The sequence below is a fragment of the Heterocephalus glaber genome, unplaced genomic scaffold (genome assembly GCF_053883595.1).
Source record: "Heterocephalus glaber isolate CG9 unplaced genomic scaffold, H.glaber_assembly_v1.0 deba00000818, whole genome shotgun sequence".
In the NCBI taxonomy this organism is placed as follows: domain Eukaryota; kingdom Metazoa; phylum Chordata; class Mammalia; order Rodentia; family Bathyergidae; genus Heterocephalus; species Heterocephalus glaber.
This window is the reverse complement of record NW_028258164.1, coordinates 17,984,697-18,000,198: the sequence shown is the minus strand read 5'-3', so window position 1 is coordinate 18,000,198 and position 15,502 is coordinate 17,984,697. Positions and strand designations below refer to the sequence as shown.

General features: G+C 44.9%; 1 protein-coding gene across 7 annotated transcripts in view; it reads right to left on the bottom strand.

The window, feature by feature from the left end:
• Rnf32 (ring finger protein 32) overlaps window positions 1–14,796 on the bottom strand; it is a 34,970-nt gene extending 20,174 nt beyond the window's left edge. Inside the window, exons 1-8 of one of the 7 annotated variants that reach the window (XM_087207841.1) lie at window positions 14,569–14,777; window positions 11,958–12,049; window positions 11,282–11,395; window positions 8,220–8,265; window positions 4,633–4,775; window positions 2,781–2,891; window positions 2,136–2,260; window positions 1,861–1,969 (exon numbers count right to left, since the gene is read on the bottom strand). In XM_087207841.1, the coding sequence (XP_087063967.1) occupies window positions 1,861–1,969; window positions 2,136–2,260; window positions 2,781–2,891; window positions 4,633–4,775; window positions 8,220–8,265; window positions 11,282–11,395; window positions 11,958–11,972 (663 nt within the window). In that variant the 5' untranslated portion in view covers window positions 11,973–12,049; window positions 14,569–14,777. The other 6 variants (XM_087207842.1, XM_021240889.2, XM_004860332.3 and 3 more) reach the window with 6 other exon arrangements.
• Between the last annotated feature and the right edge of the window lie 706 nt (window positions 14,797–15,502).

Here is a 15,502-nt window from a genome sequence, read left to right as displayed (position 1 = left end):
TTATTTTGGGTTATAGTTTCAGTGGTTTAGTCCATGATTGGCTGGCTTAAGGTAGAAACAGCATGGTGAAAAGGCTTAGTAGAGAAACACTGCTCATGCCATGGGAGCCAGGAAGCAGAGAGCAAAGAAAAGACCTAAGAACAAGAACAAAGCCTTCCAGGCCATGCCTCAGTGACCTGCCTCCTCTGGACATGAGACTTTTGGGGGATAATTAATTAATTAATTAATTTGGGGAGCATTTTAGATCCATACTGTAACAGTAGGAAAGTGGAAGCTTTTTTTGCAGGACTCATAGTAAACAGGACCAGGAGGAGACCTTCACTAGAACTCTACCTTCCCTACATATCCTTTGTTCCCAGTTCAACCATGAAGGCCACCAAGGACTTGGAGAGCCTTATTTTTTCTTATTTACATATAGCTTTTCCGACTCTGTCCACAGCCTGGCCTCTTTACCTCTGCTTACCTTGGATAGGCAGAAGCCTAGGCTAGGGAGGGAGGGCGTCTCCTGTGTCTACCTTGGCCTTTCACACTTGCCACCCACTGGCTCTACTTCTCAGACCCTCAACCTGCAGTATTTCAGGCTTTTGCCCATGATGCACTTACTGTTGTTCTACTCTTGAGGGAAACTCGCATATTTTGCTTTAAATCTAAGGTGGCATGGCATCACAATATGCCAATGTCCTGATGGGCTTTTACACATGCTTAGGACTACATTACTTAAGTGACCAGGAAGGGTATTAAAACAATCCTACTGCTTTACAGTCCAGCCTTGCCCACTTCTTTCAGAACGCCTGAGTTGTTGTGAGACAGCTGGCAGAGGCCGCCTCCTGGGGAGCATGTGAAGACGCAGTGACTCAAACTGCCCTTGGAGAAAGGTGTATGGTCTGCAGAACCTTTTGGGGTGAACACAGGCTCAGTCCCTCCTGCCTGTGCCTGAGGCTGAGGGAGAATCCCTGCAGAGTGATAGGGCTGCCATGGACGGTGGCGGAGAGCTTCCTGTTGCTTAAGATCCCAAGTGGGAGTTTAGCCTAAAAGGTCAACATTCAGTAAAACGCAGCTGACCATGTAAATGGACTTGCACAGAGAATGATTACAGGACAGTGTGACAATGAGGAGTTGCAACTTGGTGACTGGACGCTACGTCAGGACATCACAGTGCTGGTATAAAACATAAATCATGGGATACTGATAAATCTGAAATGGTTTACATGAACATTAACTTGAATAATATATTCATATTTTTAGCTCCCACTGTGTGCTAGGCCTCTATAAAGACTCTGTCTGGTTCTTAGACCCACAATGCAGGGCAGAAATGATTCTGTCACAGCACAGACAAAGCAGAAGGCCTCAGAACAGGTGCCATTCCTGGTGCCACCAAGCTAAGAAGGCAGGGGAGATCTGACCCCAGGTCTTGCTGGCTCCTCACACTCTGCCACGCCTGAGGTAAATCATGGGGAATTATTGAATAAGCGCCCCCAAGAAGTGAAGGTCAAAAGACAGGAAGTGGTAAAAAGCAAGGGCAGAGAAGGAAGCTCTCTACTGCTTTCATCTGGGACCCCACATGGCCTGGATGCATGCAGTCCCCCACACGCATGCTGCACCAGGCCTCACTCAGGCACCTGCACTGCAGCCAGCTTGGGATGGGACACTCAAGCCCCACAATGACCAAACAAAAGTTGCTTTGAATTGACCATATTATCACTTTATGAACTGAGGTTGGAGGCCAGTGAGTGACACAGGAGTTCTGGTAGCCTCTTGACCCTTCTAAGAACCCTAAAACTGAAGTTATGTCTTAAAGTCTTACTGACCCCAAATGACCACTTCCACCTAGAGACTGGAGAATCTGTGATCTTTACTGACCTTTTCTTCAAAGAATTTCTTCCGTAGCTTGGCATCAGTGGGAGGTATAGCTTTTCTCAGGCCTTGGTACCACTTTCTAACAATGTATCCTCTCCAGCAGGCTTGGATTCTAAAATAGACAGTTGAAAGTGACTACCTCATGATGGCTCTATTTTAACAGACATTTCAAGGCTTCCACAAGCCCTGTGCTGCCAGGCCCTGGGGAGACAACAGGGCCCACTGAGCCCGGTCATCTCCCTCCCTGGGAGCCAGGCCAGCCAGGCTGGCTCACCCACCTGGCGGCACACTTGGCTCTGAACAGGCGGGCTCCATCATGGATCACCCGGGTTTGATACTGGTTCCTTCTACAGAGAGGACAGGTTTTCTTATTTGTGAACTTTTCAAAAGCCTGAAGGCATGCCTGAAGAAAAAGATTTCACTTAGAATTTTATGAGTAATTACTTATAAACAACATTTTTACTTCTAATGTAATTATAGTGCTCTTTTCTCTCATAATTATGAGACTTAGTCCAATTTGGATTATGAAGTGAAGGAGTTTCATCAGATGTTAACACCTTCTTCGTGAAACCCGTTCCAAAAATGATTTTTTACAAGAATATACATGCAGGGACATCAAAAACTTCTGAGCTGAACTGGTGTGGAGGGAGGGCGCGCGTGTGCACGCTGCCTACAGATGCAACAGGAATTAAGTGAGCGGCGCTTTGATGTGCATTACTAACAACAGTCCGCTAGACAAACAGCTGGGCTGCCTTTGTCACCTGAAATTCATGATTTTCAAAACAGGATGAGCGTGCCTGTAGCCTACAGTCCTATTTCTAACTATGCATGGTGATTAGGGTTGAACTGAATGGCCCTCCTGGTGGAGACTTTAAGATGAGTGGGCCTGGGCCCTAGTGGGGTGATGTGGGCTAGCAACTCACCCTGTGGAACACGTGGGAGCAAGACAGCAGCACCTGCGGGAGACAGAGGGTCCGGTCAGGGGCACCTGCCAGCAGGGCCTGCTGCGTGCTGGGAAGGAAGCTGTGCTGTTGCTTTGAAACATTAAAGAAACAGACGGATTGCTTTGATGTTTACACCATGTTTTGTTTCAGTTTAGTACAGCATGAGTGTGTCAGCTCAACAGTGAAGTAACACCACCAACCCACAGCCCAAATAAATACAGCAAGTGTGAGACTGAGTTGTTAAAAGGGGAGGCTGTGATGGAATAGGTGTACTTCCAGGTAGGCGGGAGCAGGTAGGGAAGGGGAAGGGCTGGTCCACAGGGGCTGTGGGAGAAGCAGTAGAGAAATATGGAGTGAATATCCTTTTCAGGGCTTTGTTCATTTCAAAGCCTGCCCCCGCCCCACTTTGGGTGGTACTGGGGATTGAACTCAGGGATGTTCTATTATTAAGCTATATCCTAATCCTTTTAATTTTTTAAATTTTGAGACAGGGTATTGTTAAGTTGCCCAGGCTGGCCTTGAACTTGTGATCCTCCTGCCTCAGCCTTCAGAGTTGCTGGGATAACAGGAGTGTGCCACCATGCCAAGCCAACCATTGTCTTTTTTTTTTTTGGTACTGGGGATCGAACTCGGGACCTTGCCCTTATGAGGCAGGTGGCGGAACCTCTGAGCTAAATCCCTAGCCCGCCAACTATTGTTTTTAACTAAGGGAAGATCTAACTTGGAAAAAATAAATAGAAATGAAAAAAATGGAAAAGTGTTAATATCTACAAGCAAACAACAATAGAATCTAATGAGAAACAGAAAAAACAGAATGGAAGAAATGTCATGCAAGATGAACCCTGACACCCCATAAGACAGTCAAGCTTTCATTCTTCATGCAAATAATCAGGTTGATGTTTATGGGGTAATTAAGAGGTTGCTGAGGCCAGGAAGATTCCCTGTGGCTTTATTAACTCTGTTGTTACACTAAGGCACTAAATTATAAACTATCTTAGGTGGCAATTCTGTGGTTCGAGGGTACAGTCTTTCCAAAGCACCTAACCCTCACATAGGCAAGATTAGGTTCTACAGAGAACTGAAAGATAATAAGCATGTTCCAAATCACCTGTAAATTTACATTAGTAACAAACAGGTCTAATGATAATGAAACTTCTTGAAAAAAATTAAATTTGAGAGGTTCAGGCCAAGGTGTCAGTAAAGCCTAGGGTCCTTAGGCTGGATCTAACTATGTTTGCTGTGTTTCTCAGCTGGTCTCTCAGTGCACAGTTCAGGGAGCATCATGCTACACACTGAAGAAAACGGTCATGAGGCAACCGTTAACACCAAGAAAATGTGAGGACATGGTGTCTCTCACTCCCCAGAGATGACAGTTTAGTCAGGTGGAGGATGCACAGAAGCAGACCCTGGCCGTAGGTCACATTTTGTCTATGAAACCAGCATCACTGATCTACTACTGTAGTTTCACAAATAAAGTTGAAAAGACCTAAGAATTCTGTCACAAAATCTTTCAGATATTCAAACATTGTTTTTCTTCTCTTTTATGATGAAATTCATAAAACCCCTTTTGTGTTCGTTCACCCTTCATGCGCTGGGCCTCAGATGCTTCACTACATCCTCTGGCTGCGGTCTTGAGGCACCAGAACCGACTGCTGGACCAGGGTGTCTGGCTCCTTCACATGCACACTCTCACGGGTGAAGATCAACATGTAAGGATGAGGGGGTGACTTGGGGGACTACACCGGGAAAGCAGAGGCCTGGTGTCCTCAGCTCTGCCCAGCCCTGCATCTTCACACAAACCCGCGACCCAAGCCCTCTGCATGCTCAGCACCTGTGGGTGGAGCTTGAAGTCTTCTTTGCATATGGGGCACGGCAGCTCGGAGTCACCATGCAGGACGGACCTCTGCTTCACTCTCTCCCACTCAGCTGGTGACAGTGGTGGCGGGGGAGGTGCAAAGAGGCCCAGCTTCTGTGCTGCAGAGCAGACAGCAGTGTGAGTGGAATTGGGACTCATCTGTGATGTTAACAGCACTATCTGCTACCAAGTATTCAAGGGGCACATTTATAGCTCCTATATTGCTTTGTAAAATATAGAATGCTATTTTCCTACAGAGACATGGAAGTCGGCGGTAATACTTTACATTTCAATAATAATTTATGGATTTATTTACAAATACCCCCATATCTCATTTAACATTCACAAAAATTCTGTAAGGCAAGCAGAACTGATACTCAATACAGAAGGAAAAACTCAATACTAAGTTTTCAAAAATTTCCTCATTGTTTCTCGCATGATTTAACTATCAGCCTTCAGCACTTCCTTCTTCTACTTTATCTTGCTTCTGCCACCCGTGACCCTTATGAAGTGCACAGTAATCATCTGTCTTCCCTGCCACAAAATCCCTTTGATGTGACACTTCTATCAGGATAAATTTCTCAGTTCAGCAGTATCTGAGTCTAGGAAGTAGGCAAAAAAAACCCCAACAACAACCCAAAAAACAAAAAACAAAAAACACCAGAAGATAGGATGTGAGGGGATCAACCTGGGCATTTGGACATATGAAACATAGACTTTGCAGAAAGTAAGCAGAGCTGGGGACAGCGGCACACACCGGTAATCCCAGTACTCTGGGAGACTGAGTCAGGGAGATCAAAAGGCAGGCCGAATCTGGGCAATTCAACAAGACCTTGTCTCAAAACAAAACAAAGGGCTGGGGATGTAGCTCAGCGTAAAAGTCCTGAATTTAACCCCCAGTTACCACCACCCCACCCCCACACACTCACAGTAAACAGAAAATGGAGAGTGAAATTTGAAGAAAATAAGCCAAAGGTTACTTTACCATAGTAACATGGAATGGAGATGGCAGGGTGCAGAGATTACAGGGTGGGGGAGATGTTTCCAGATGGAGGAAAAAGAAGTGGAGGTAGGAACCCGAGAGGTGGTGAGGTGCGTCAAGGTGCAAGATCTGGCTAGAGTGACAGTGGACATCAGCCCTCGAAAGGCCAGGCCTCCCTAGGACTTGCCGCAGACTCCACTTCTAGCACCTGTTCTTCCTGTCACCTAAACTGAGCCTTGTCTGTAATTGTCCAACCGAGATGTGAGAACCAGAGGAAGCACAGAGACATGACCATGCTGAGTGGAGACTGCTGTGCTCTCCAACCGCCATCAGTCCTGGCAGCACACCCAGCACCTAGTTCCGGGACCACACGCTCCAGTGAGGGCATGTGGCTCCACGGTGAAATGCTGATTCCAGGGCTGGGACAGGGAACAGAGCACATTCATGCCTGGGATCTTGTCATGGAATAAAAAGGAAGTGCGCAAAAATAAAAAATAGGGACTAACCTGAAAGAGCCAATGGCCAAAGATGTACTGATCACAAGAAGAAAGTAATAGTGACGGTGCTGGATATAAGCCAAAGCATGAAGTCAGTGCACACAGAACTTACTGGTACAAATGACTGGATAAATGAATCAATGGGGAGAGGAGACATTTGTCATAGGGAAGAATTCCTTATAAAACAGTGATGCCTCAATTGTTGAACTCAATTTGTTCCAAATTCATAAGCAAATACTGAAAAGTTTGAGAACGAAACATGTTTTTCCCATAAGAAAGAATGGAAAACCAAATAATTAGTTTTGAGCCTCCAAAATTACACTTATAAATTCATTTTTCCAAGACTTTAACAAATTTCTCAATGATTTCTTTAACTCTATCATGGTTCTCAGTTTTCCTCTTAGCTTCACTGCTGGTATCACTAGCTTTCTTTGGAGCCCTGGTTAAGATATTTTATGCAAATAAAGCACACACAAGATAGAGCACAATGAGGAATGTTTTAATGCACTAACACAAGAACTATATGTTGCCTGAGTGAGAGCGGCACTTAGGTTGAAGTGTCACCTCTTTGTGCCTGTGGTGAGATGTAATGTGTGACTCACTCTTGGCCCATACACGTTTTTTCAAGACAGACTTTTGGTTTGACTATTAAGCAAAGTTATGAAGACCAAGCAGATTTTTTTCAAACTTGCTGTTCAAGTAGTGGAAAGTTCAAGTTGGGAACCATTCAACAACAAAGTTATCACTGTACGTAGACATTTTCTCTTCTAAGAGTGAGCTTGATGCCTTCTCTGCTGCTCATCTTGTGGGCTGGATGTAAAGAACTGCTCCCCAGGAAGAGGTGGAAAGGAGAAAACATGGCTTTGCAGGTGCCCACTAGCCAGGGATCATGGTCAGTGTCAGCAGGGAGAGGTCATCATGCACCTGACAGAACCTGAGAGGAACCCCAGCCTCACCATGAGAGAAACATCAGACAACCCACAATGAGGGGCATTCCACAGACTACCTGGCCAGGTGTCCATGGCCCAGGTCACGAGAAACTGTCACCATGTCACCTGGGCTGGATCCTGGTGCATGACAGGCACCATGAGAAAGGTAGCTAACCCCAGTCTAGACTGTAGTCAACAGGAAAGGAAGGGAAGTGTAAAATAGATAAAGTAAAATGTCAGCCCCAGGGAAGTCTGGACCACTTTTGCATCTCTTCTGTAAATCTAAAATTATTTTAAAATAAACAGTGTATTTTAAAATAGCAACAACAAAAGCAGAACTTTATTTATTTATTTTTTTTGGTACCGGGGATCGAACTTGGGTCCTTGTGCTTGCACAGCAGGCAGCAAAACCACTGAGCTAAATCCCTGGCCCCAAAAGCAGAACTTTAAAGGCAAGTCCCAAACAATAACTGTACCTGAAAACTAAAATAGGTACAAGTTGAGTACCCTTATCCAAAATGTCTGGGATCAGAAGCATTTTAGGTTTTTTTAATTAATTTATTTATTTTTTATTTTGTAGTATTTGCATAGACTTTATCAGCACAGACTTTCGCTATTCTGGAAATCCAAAATCTAAAATCCTATCATGTTTGTACCCAAAATGTTTTGGATTTTGGGCTTTTGGATTATGGATGTGCAACCCATGTGACTCAATCACTGAAGCTTAAAAAAAAAACCAAAAAGAAAGTGAAGAGGTATGGTCCACAAGCTGAGAGGTCAGAAGAGTGCAGTGTGCCAGTGTGAGCTAGCACTAAATGACAGTTTGGGAGAAACACATTACTTGAACTGTGAGTGCCAGGAATCAATGTCTGGAAGCAAACAGGCTAAGTGTTTAACTGAAAAAAACAGGAAAAAGAAATATTAAAGAACAAAAGGAAATGAGGAGGAGGAAGAAGAGGGCAGAAATGCAAAGAAAGGAGAAGCCAAAAAAGAAACCAAAGTCAAAATCAATACTAGGTATGAACCCAAATTAGTTTTTCTCAAAAGAAACATTTCTGACAAAACTGCATAAGCTAAAAAGAAAGGAAAATTCAGACAAAAAGTAAATTAAAAAGAAAGGAGGTTGGGGATGTAGATCAGTGGTAGAGTACTTGCCTGGCATGCGCAGGCCCTGGTTTCCATTCCCAGCAGAGAAAAAAAACTTTAAAAAAGAAGAGAAATAATCATACATAATTTAAAAATAATCATAAAGTAAAATTGGTACCTATATTCCAAAATACACCTGGAAATCTAGATAAGATTAATGCTTCTTGGAAAATGTACTAATATTAAAACTGTCACAAGAAAAAACAGAAAACTCGAGTCAACCCCCAGCCTTGGCAGGACCAGAGCTCCTCTCGGTCCTGTGACAGAACCACCAGGCTGGGCAGAACAGGCTCCACTTGGTAAATCATGACCTCTGCAGGTCACAGCAACCTGTTCTCCTCTGCCATCCGTCAACTAGCCTGTGACCTATTTCAGGTGAAGTGAATCCTATTTTTCCAACCTGCCCTTGCTGGTTTCATATGGGGCCCCCTAGACAGTGGTGCTGTGGAGGGAGGCTGTTCCTGGCAAACGTGGCTGACAACACATATTACTGAGGTTTGTGTCACTGTAGGGTGGTCATGCTGTACTTGCAGCCAAATGCATCTTAACTGACTACCACCAAGAAAAGGGAAAAAAGATTCAAGCCAGATAATTTTACAAGTGAGTTGAGTGAGTTATCCTGAACTTTTAAGAAACATATCCTTGTTTGAGAAGTTATCCTGGAATATATAGTCAGAAAGCATGGTGACAGCCACTTTATATCTACACAGTGTGGTGACAGCCACTTTGTGTATGGATAGTTCTACCAACGCTTCATCTCAGAAGTGAAAGCATACTTGGAAGAGGAAGGGTTAGAATTTAAAGACTTATTAATAACAGACCATGCACCTGACCATCCTGAATCTGTTCGCTATGAAAATGTCAAAGCTGTGTTTTCATCTTCACATACACCTCACTGCCTTGGCCTCCTGATGAGGGCAGCATCTGGTGTGTCATGGCCACACATACCTGCCTGGTATGTGATCACATTCGATCAGCAATCAACATGGACCACAACCTGGAACACTGCAGTACTAGAAGTCACTAACTAGTGCTGACATAGTGACGTCTGTTGAAGCTGCATTGGGTGAGTTAAAAACCAGAAACTACTGGAAGAATTTAGGAGTGAAGTGGTTAATGGTTTTAAGGGCTTCTTGGGGATCTGCTAAGACATTAAGAAAACCCTTCATGCAGCAAGACAAGTTAAGGAGAAGGATTTGCCAACATGGGTGAAGTGGAAGAGCATATGAAAGGCCATGGAGAAATGTTAACAATGAGGATCTGGAAGAACTTGAGTCACCTACTGGAGAGGAAGATGGAATGTGGACATTTCCAAAATTTGCCAAAGCGATTCAAACTGTACAGACATTAAAGGACAGCATGATGCTTGCATAGACTGCATCATGAAAATCACCCACAGGATCACCAAAGGATACCAATTTTGGCAGCAACAGTTTGAGGAGTTAAAAGACTCAACAACTTCCTATTACGTTGTTATCCCAAAAAGTTTTGGCAAAAAACCATTTTAACTATCAGAGCTCCCCAACCACCAACACTGTCTGCTCCTGACATCCAACTATTGACCTCCTCGTTATAGCTCGATGATCTGGGGTCACCCAAAGCCGATGACCCTCCCTCTGACATATCAGGGGAAGGTCACCAGTACCTGTGCCCCTCATGTCCATACACAGGCTCCATATCCTCCCTCATCATTGCAGGAAGAGGGATGAGTGTGGTTCAATAAGGTTGGAGAGAGACCACATTTGCACAGCTTCTGTCATAGCACATTGCTGTAACTGTCCTATTTTATTATTAGTTATTCTTGTTAATTTCTTGCAGGGTCTGATTTATAAACTAAACTTTATGATAGGGATATATGTCTAGGAAAACAGTGTATATAGATCTGAGTGAATAGAATATATAGTGTAACTGTGTATACACAGTGTATACACAGTGTATAGTGTATCTGTGGTTTCAGGCATCCACTGGGAATCCTGGGGCATACACCCCATGGATAGGGTGGACTACCATAACCTTTGAACCTTATTCAAATTGCATTCTTTGTCTCACTGATGATTTTCTTTTCTAAATTAAGACTGGGTCTAAGATTACACATTACATTTAGTTTTCATATACCCTTGGCTTCCTATAATCAGGGAGTTTCTAGGTCTTTGCTTTTCCTGAGACTTTTGAAGACTGCTACCAGGGAATTGTGTAGAATGCCTCTCAATTTGAGTTTGTCTGATCTTCCTCATGATTAAGTTCAGCTCTGTATTTCTGGCAAGAACGCCACAGAAGTGGCATTACACCTTTTACCCAGGGGCACTCTTTGTCAGCATGTGTCACCACTGGTGAAGCCACTAATTGTCTGGTTAGGGTGCTACGTGCCCAGGGTTACCACGGTGTGACTACTTTTCCTTTTGTAGTGGACACTGGTGTGGGGAGTCACTGTGAGCCTGTGTGTGCACAGCCTGATCCAGCCTGACTTTCCCACTAGATTCTCATCCACTGATGATCACTGTGCTGCTTGCCTGTCTGTAGTTAGTTGTCATTCTACTATAAGAGTTTTTCTTCTCCATCATTTATTTATTCTTATTTTCAATGTGTGTGTGTGTGTGTGTGTGTGTGTGTGTTTGTAGTGGGGATTGAACTCAGGGCCTTTTCACTGAGTTAAAGCCCTTCCTAAAAATTTTTTTGAGAAAGAGTTCACTAAGTCACTAAATTGCCTCAGCTGGGCTCCATCTTGTAATCTCCCTGCCTCAGCCTCCCAGAGTGCTGGGATTATAGAAGGACACCACCACGTATCTTTATTTTCTTGCTCAAATTGTCTCTATCACTTTTCAGTTTCAGCACATGCCTATCTTTGTGTATAAGCAAATTAGTTCTGTACCACAAACACTGTACCATTAAACTCAACATCTTCATGGCTAGATTAGCTCACCTAAAGTTAATGGTGGTGGTGTGGGATCAAGGACATATTCCTTTTCTGGATCTTCTACTTTGGAGTCCTTTGGAGTTTTTTTAAGTCCAGTATCTATCAGTGCTTTTGCATCTCTTTTTAGAGACTCTGATCTGTTCTCTTTCTTTTGTACCTTTGTCTTAGGATGACCAGCTACTGAAAGATTCCCAAGATGAAGATCATGTAAAATGTGATCTTGTAAAGCAACTGCAGTGACTGCTAAGTTATCTTTTTGTGATGAATGGTCCTAAAAAGTAGGAAAAGAAGTCTTGGTTACAGGAACATTAAGCAATATATTATTTAGAAGAAAACGGGCTTTAGTAGCAGAACTTGATGGTCCATTTGACCAAACTGCATGCTAAAGAAAGTCCCAGCCACTGTTGCTTAAACCAGCGCAAACCCCAGGCTCATCATTTATGGTAACAACAGAGGAGTATCTTTGCGTTTAATTACTAAAGCCTTAATTATAATATAAATAAAAGCATTATGACTTATAAACCTGTGCATGCCTAAACAAATCCATACTGTTTCACTATAATTAAATTAGACTCCAGGCAAATATTAAAGAGAATCTTACACCTAAGTTTGTACTTTTTGTGAAAATGTAACACCTTTCCTAAATAAAAGTCATCATCCAGGCACGAGGTGCTTGAAGGCAGTGCTGGGGTGGGGGTGGCTCTTCCTCGTCTACTTCCCACTGCCCAGGACCACACATGTGGTGTCCGCTCCTAGGGTTACACACTAGTTTATACTCTCAAGAGTGTGAATCAAAATATATTCCATGAGTAAAACCAAGAAGGAGGGTGTACCTTGTTTCTTAACATGCTGAATCAGGAAGAGCTGTGGTGTGGGTTGTGAGGAATTCTATCACCACATCACACACATTTCTTTCAATCTTCCACTGTAAAAACACAGACAACAGAAAGAGCGTGCATAACAATCTTTTATGAAGTTTATGAGGAATATTTGTATTAAGGGTCCGACTGATAATGAAGTCAAGGCCAGTGCCTACTCCAGGGCAGCCCTGAGCTCACATCTGGATTCTGCAGGAAGGAGAGGACCTGAAACCAGTTATTACCTGACTCAGCCCTGCCCCTTAACACTTCACCAAAGTTGGAGGGAATACTTTAAATGAGAACAATTTATCAGCAAATATAACAGTATACATAAGTACAACAAAATTTCAGACCAAAATAGGACCAAAAAGAACTGAGACTAGTTAATGAAAAACTTCCTAAAGATAACATCTAAGCTGAGATTTGAAAAATAGAGGGAAATGCACAGGTAGTAGTTTAGGGGCAAGGAATGCAGAGCACTGAGGAGAGCAGCATGATATTTTTATCCCAGGGAGAAAGGAACCATGAAGAAAGTGGAAGAGGAATGGTGGATAACGTTTCTGTCTCCAAAGCAGTTGTACAGCACAGGGTCGGGCAACTTTGCTCCACCACTTTTAGAGGCAAGATACTTAGCATACGTGCATCTGTTTCCTCACCTAGAAAATAAGCATTATAAATACCGACTTTGCAGGGTTATTATACAAATTGAATAAAAACAACCTTGTAAATTAAAAGGAAAGTTTTCACACATTAGATATTCTGTAAACAATGATTCTTGCCCCAGTTCTTTTCAAAGCTGGTGAAAAAATTTGGAATTTGCCTTTTTGATTTTTGGACAAGGATGTATTTTATGAAGGGGAAGGTCCAAAGTGTATTAGAATGGAGAAAAACAAAGTTATTCAAGTAATCTAGGATATAGTATTGAGGGCCTAACTTTTAGAACTGGATACAAAAAGCAGGTACAGTAGAGCACACTTGAAATCCCAGTTACTCTAGAAGCTGAGGCAGGATGATCGAAAGTTTCAGCCCAAGATAGACAAATTTAGGAAGACCCTAAAAAGGGCTGGGGATGTAGCACAGTGGTACAGCACCTGCCTAGCATGCCTGAAGCCATGGACTCAATCTTCAGTAGCACAGAAATGAATAACAAACACATAAAAATTGGATGCTTGGCATGGTGGCACATGCCTGTAATCCAAGCATTCTGGGAAGCTGAGGCAGGCAGCTTGCAAATTTAAGCCCAGTCTGGGCAAATTAGTAAGACCCTGTCTCAAAAAATAAAAAGGGTAAGGGAGTTGCTTGGTACAAAAGTCCTAGGTTCAATTCCCAGTAACACACACACACACACACAAAGGGCTTTAGCTGGGTAGTGGCACACACCTGTAATCCCAGTTACTTAGAAAGCTGAGGCAGGAGGACTGCAAGTTCGAAGCCAGCCTGGGCAATTTAGTGAGACCTTGTCTCAAATAACAAAGATAAAAAGGGGCTGGGGAAGCTCAGTGCTCCCTGTGCTCAACCCTTACACTCAGTACAGGAGATGATGGTGGACAGAAAGGAATCAGGGGCTGAGGATGTGGCTCCATGGCAAAGTGCTTGCCTTGCATGTGCAAGGCTGTGGGAGTGATCCCCAGCAGTGGGACAAACATCTGTCCTGAATTATCCAATAAAGAAACTCAGTGAAGAGTGTAGGAAGAGAAGTAAGTGCACTAAAGCACATGTATGAAATACCCTGGGTTTGGAATAAAAAAGGCTCAGTGCTGCTCGAATCCTTTAGAAGCAAGGGCAGTTTACTGTACTCCTTTCCTTGTTCCCTTCTAATTGTGTCATCAAGAGATGTACGGTTCTATACAACATTCTGCCCAAACAAAAAACATTCTGCCAAAGCAGTCTATATCGGGGAAATAGTAAATGTAATTAAAATACTTAAATATTCCCATTATTTTCTACATTCAAAATGCCCATGGCTGGGAATTTAGCTCAGTGGTTCCACCGCCTGCCTCGGTATCAAAAAACCTCCCCCAAAACAACAAAATGCCCACAACTCGGTAGTTTGCATTATACTAAAGACTTTAATTTTAGTAACATTCATAATTATTAATCAGCCCACTACAGTCTACGATTTTATGTTATTTCTATATTGTGAGCTGTCAAGGTAAGTTTTTAAAGACTGACCCTTTTAAATCCTGTAACTCCATTAAATTTTGGAATTTAGCTGTCGCAAACTTCAAATATCGAGTCCAACTCCGATTTATAAACGAGACATACACGGAGACCGAGTGGCTCTTCAGAGAGCTCAGGGTGCAGCAGCGGGAGGGCAGAACCCCAGCCTGGCTCAGCGTCGTCGAGGGCCTCGCTGCACAGGCACACAGGGCTCCGGAAGTCTCAGCATCACCCAGAAGACGGGGCTTGGTCGCAAACAAGATCGCTGTGGTGCCTGGGTGCTTAGTGACCACCGTGTGTAAGTGGCGATAAACTAACAAACGTACTAAATTAAAAAACTGAAATGGCCATAACCCGTCATTGTTAAAGACAGTCGCACACCTAATTTCTCAACCCTTGCAAGTCCCCGGTCTGTGACACCCACCCGCTGACCAGGAGGACGGCGGCTCCGAGCAGCGCTGACCGGGATCCACGGCTCGCACCCGGTGCCCGGCTCTGCCTCCGCCCCGCTCGAAAACACCACAACGCCAGGGAATCAACAACGGGAAAGCAACGCCGGTGCTCCACCGGGTCCGCCGGCGGTTGTCTTGGCAACCCACCGCCTCGGCGCGCACCGTCAGTGCGCATGCTCGAAGGCTTCGCCCCACCCCTCGCACTGCACCCGCGTTCCTGTCGCTGTCGGCGCACTCCTCAGCACGCCTGGTCGCCGGCCCCGCCCCGCCCCGCCCCGCCCCGCCCCGCCCCGCCCAGCGAGCCGCGCGGCCGTTCCGAACGCCAGCTGAGCGCGCATGCTCTTCGTCCCGCTGCGCTCCGCCCAGAGCGCGGCGCGGACGACCCAGACGCCTCTTGCGTCACGGCGTCCCCGCGCACACTGCGGGCTTGGCCCGCGTCCCGGCGCCTGCGAATTCTCGCGGGCTGCGGACAGTTGGTGGCCGGTAAGGAGCGCGGGGCTGGTGACGGGCGGTCTGCGTCGCACCGTGTCCTTAGCTCTCCAAGCCGACCGACCGTGGGATTCCTGGTGGTTCTGCCCTTCTTGCGTGTGGGAGGTTTCCGGCTCAGTGTCGTGGGCCTCCCTCGCCGTTCTGTGGAGCACTCGCTGTCGGCGACTTCCTGTGTTGCACGGTAGCTCGGATGAGCCTCCAGTGTCCGGGGCGCGCCTTGGGCCCGCTGAGGAGCCTGCGGCGCATTCGCGGTTTTCTCCGTCATGTATGCTCCTTCACTGGCCACGCATCTGCCGTCCTCAGCACACCACCCCTGGACCTTCCAGCCTTGGATGCGCTTCTCTTCCTGCCCCACACCTTTTCTGCCAGGAACTTAAGTTGCGCATGAGACCTTGTGAATTTTTATTTTGCTGGGTG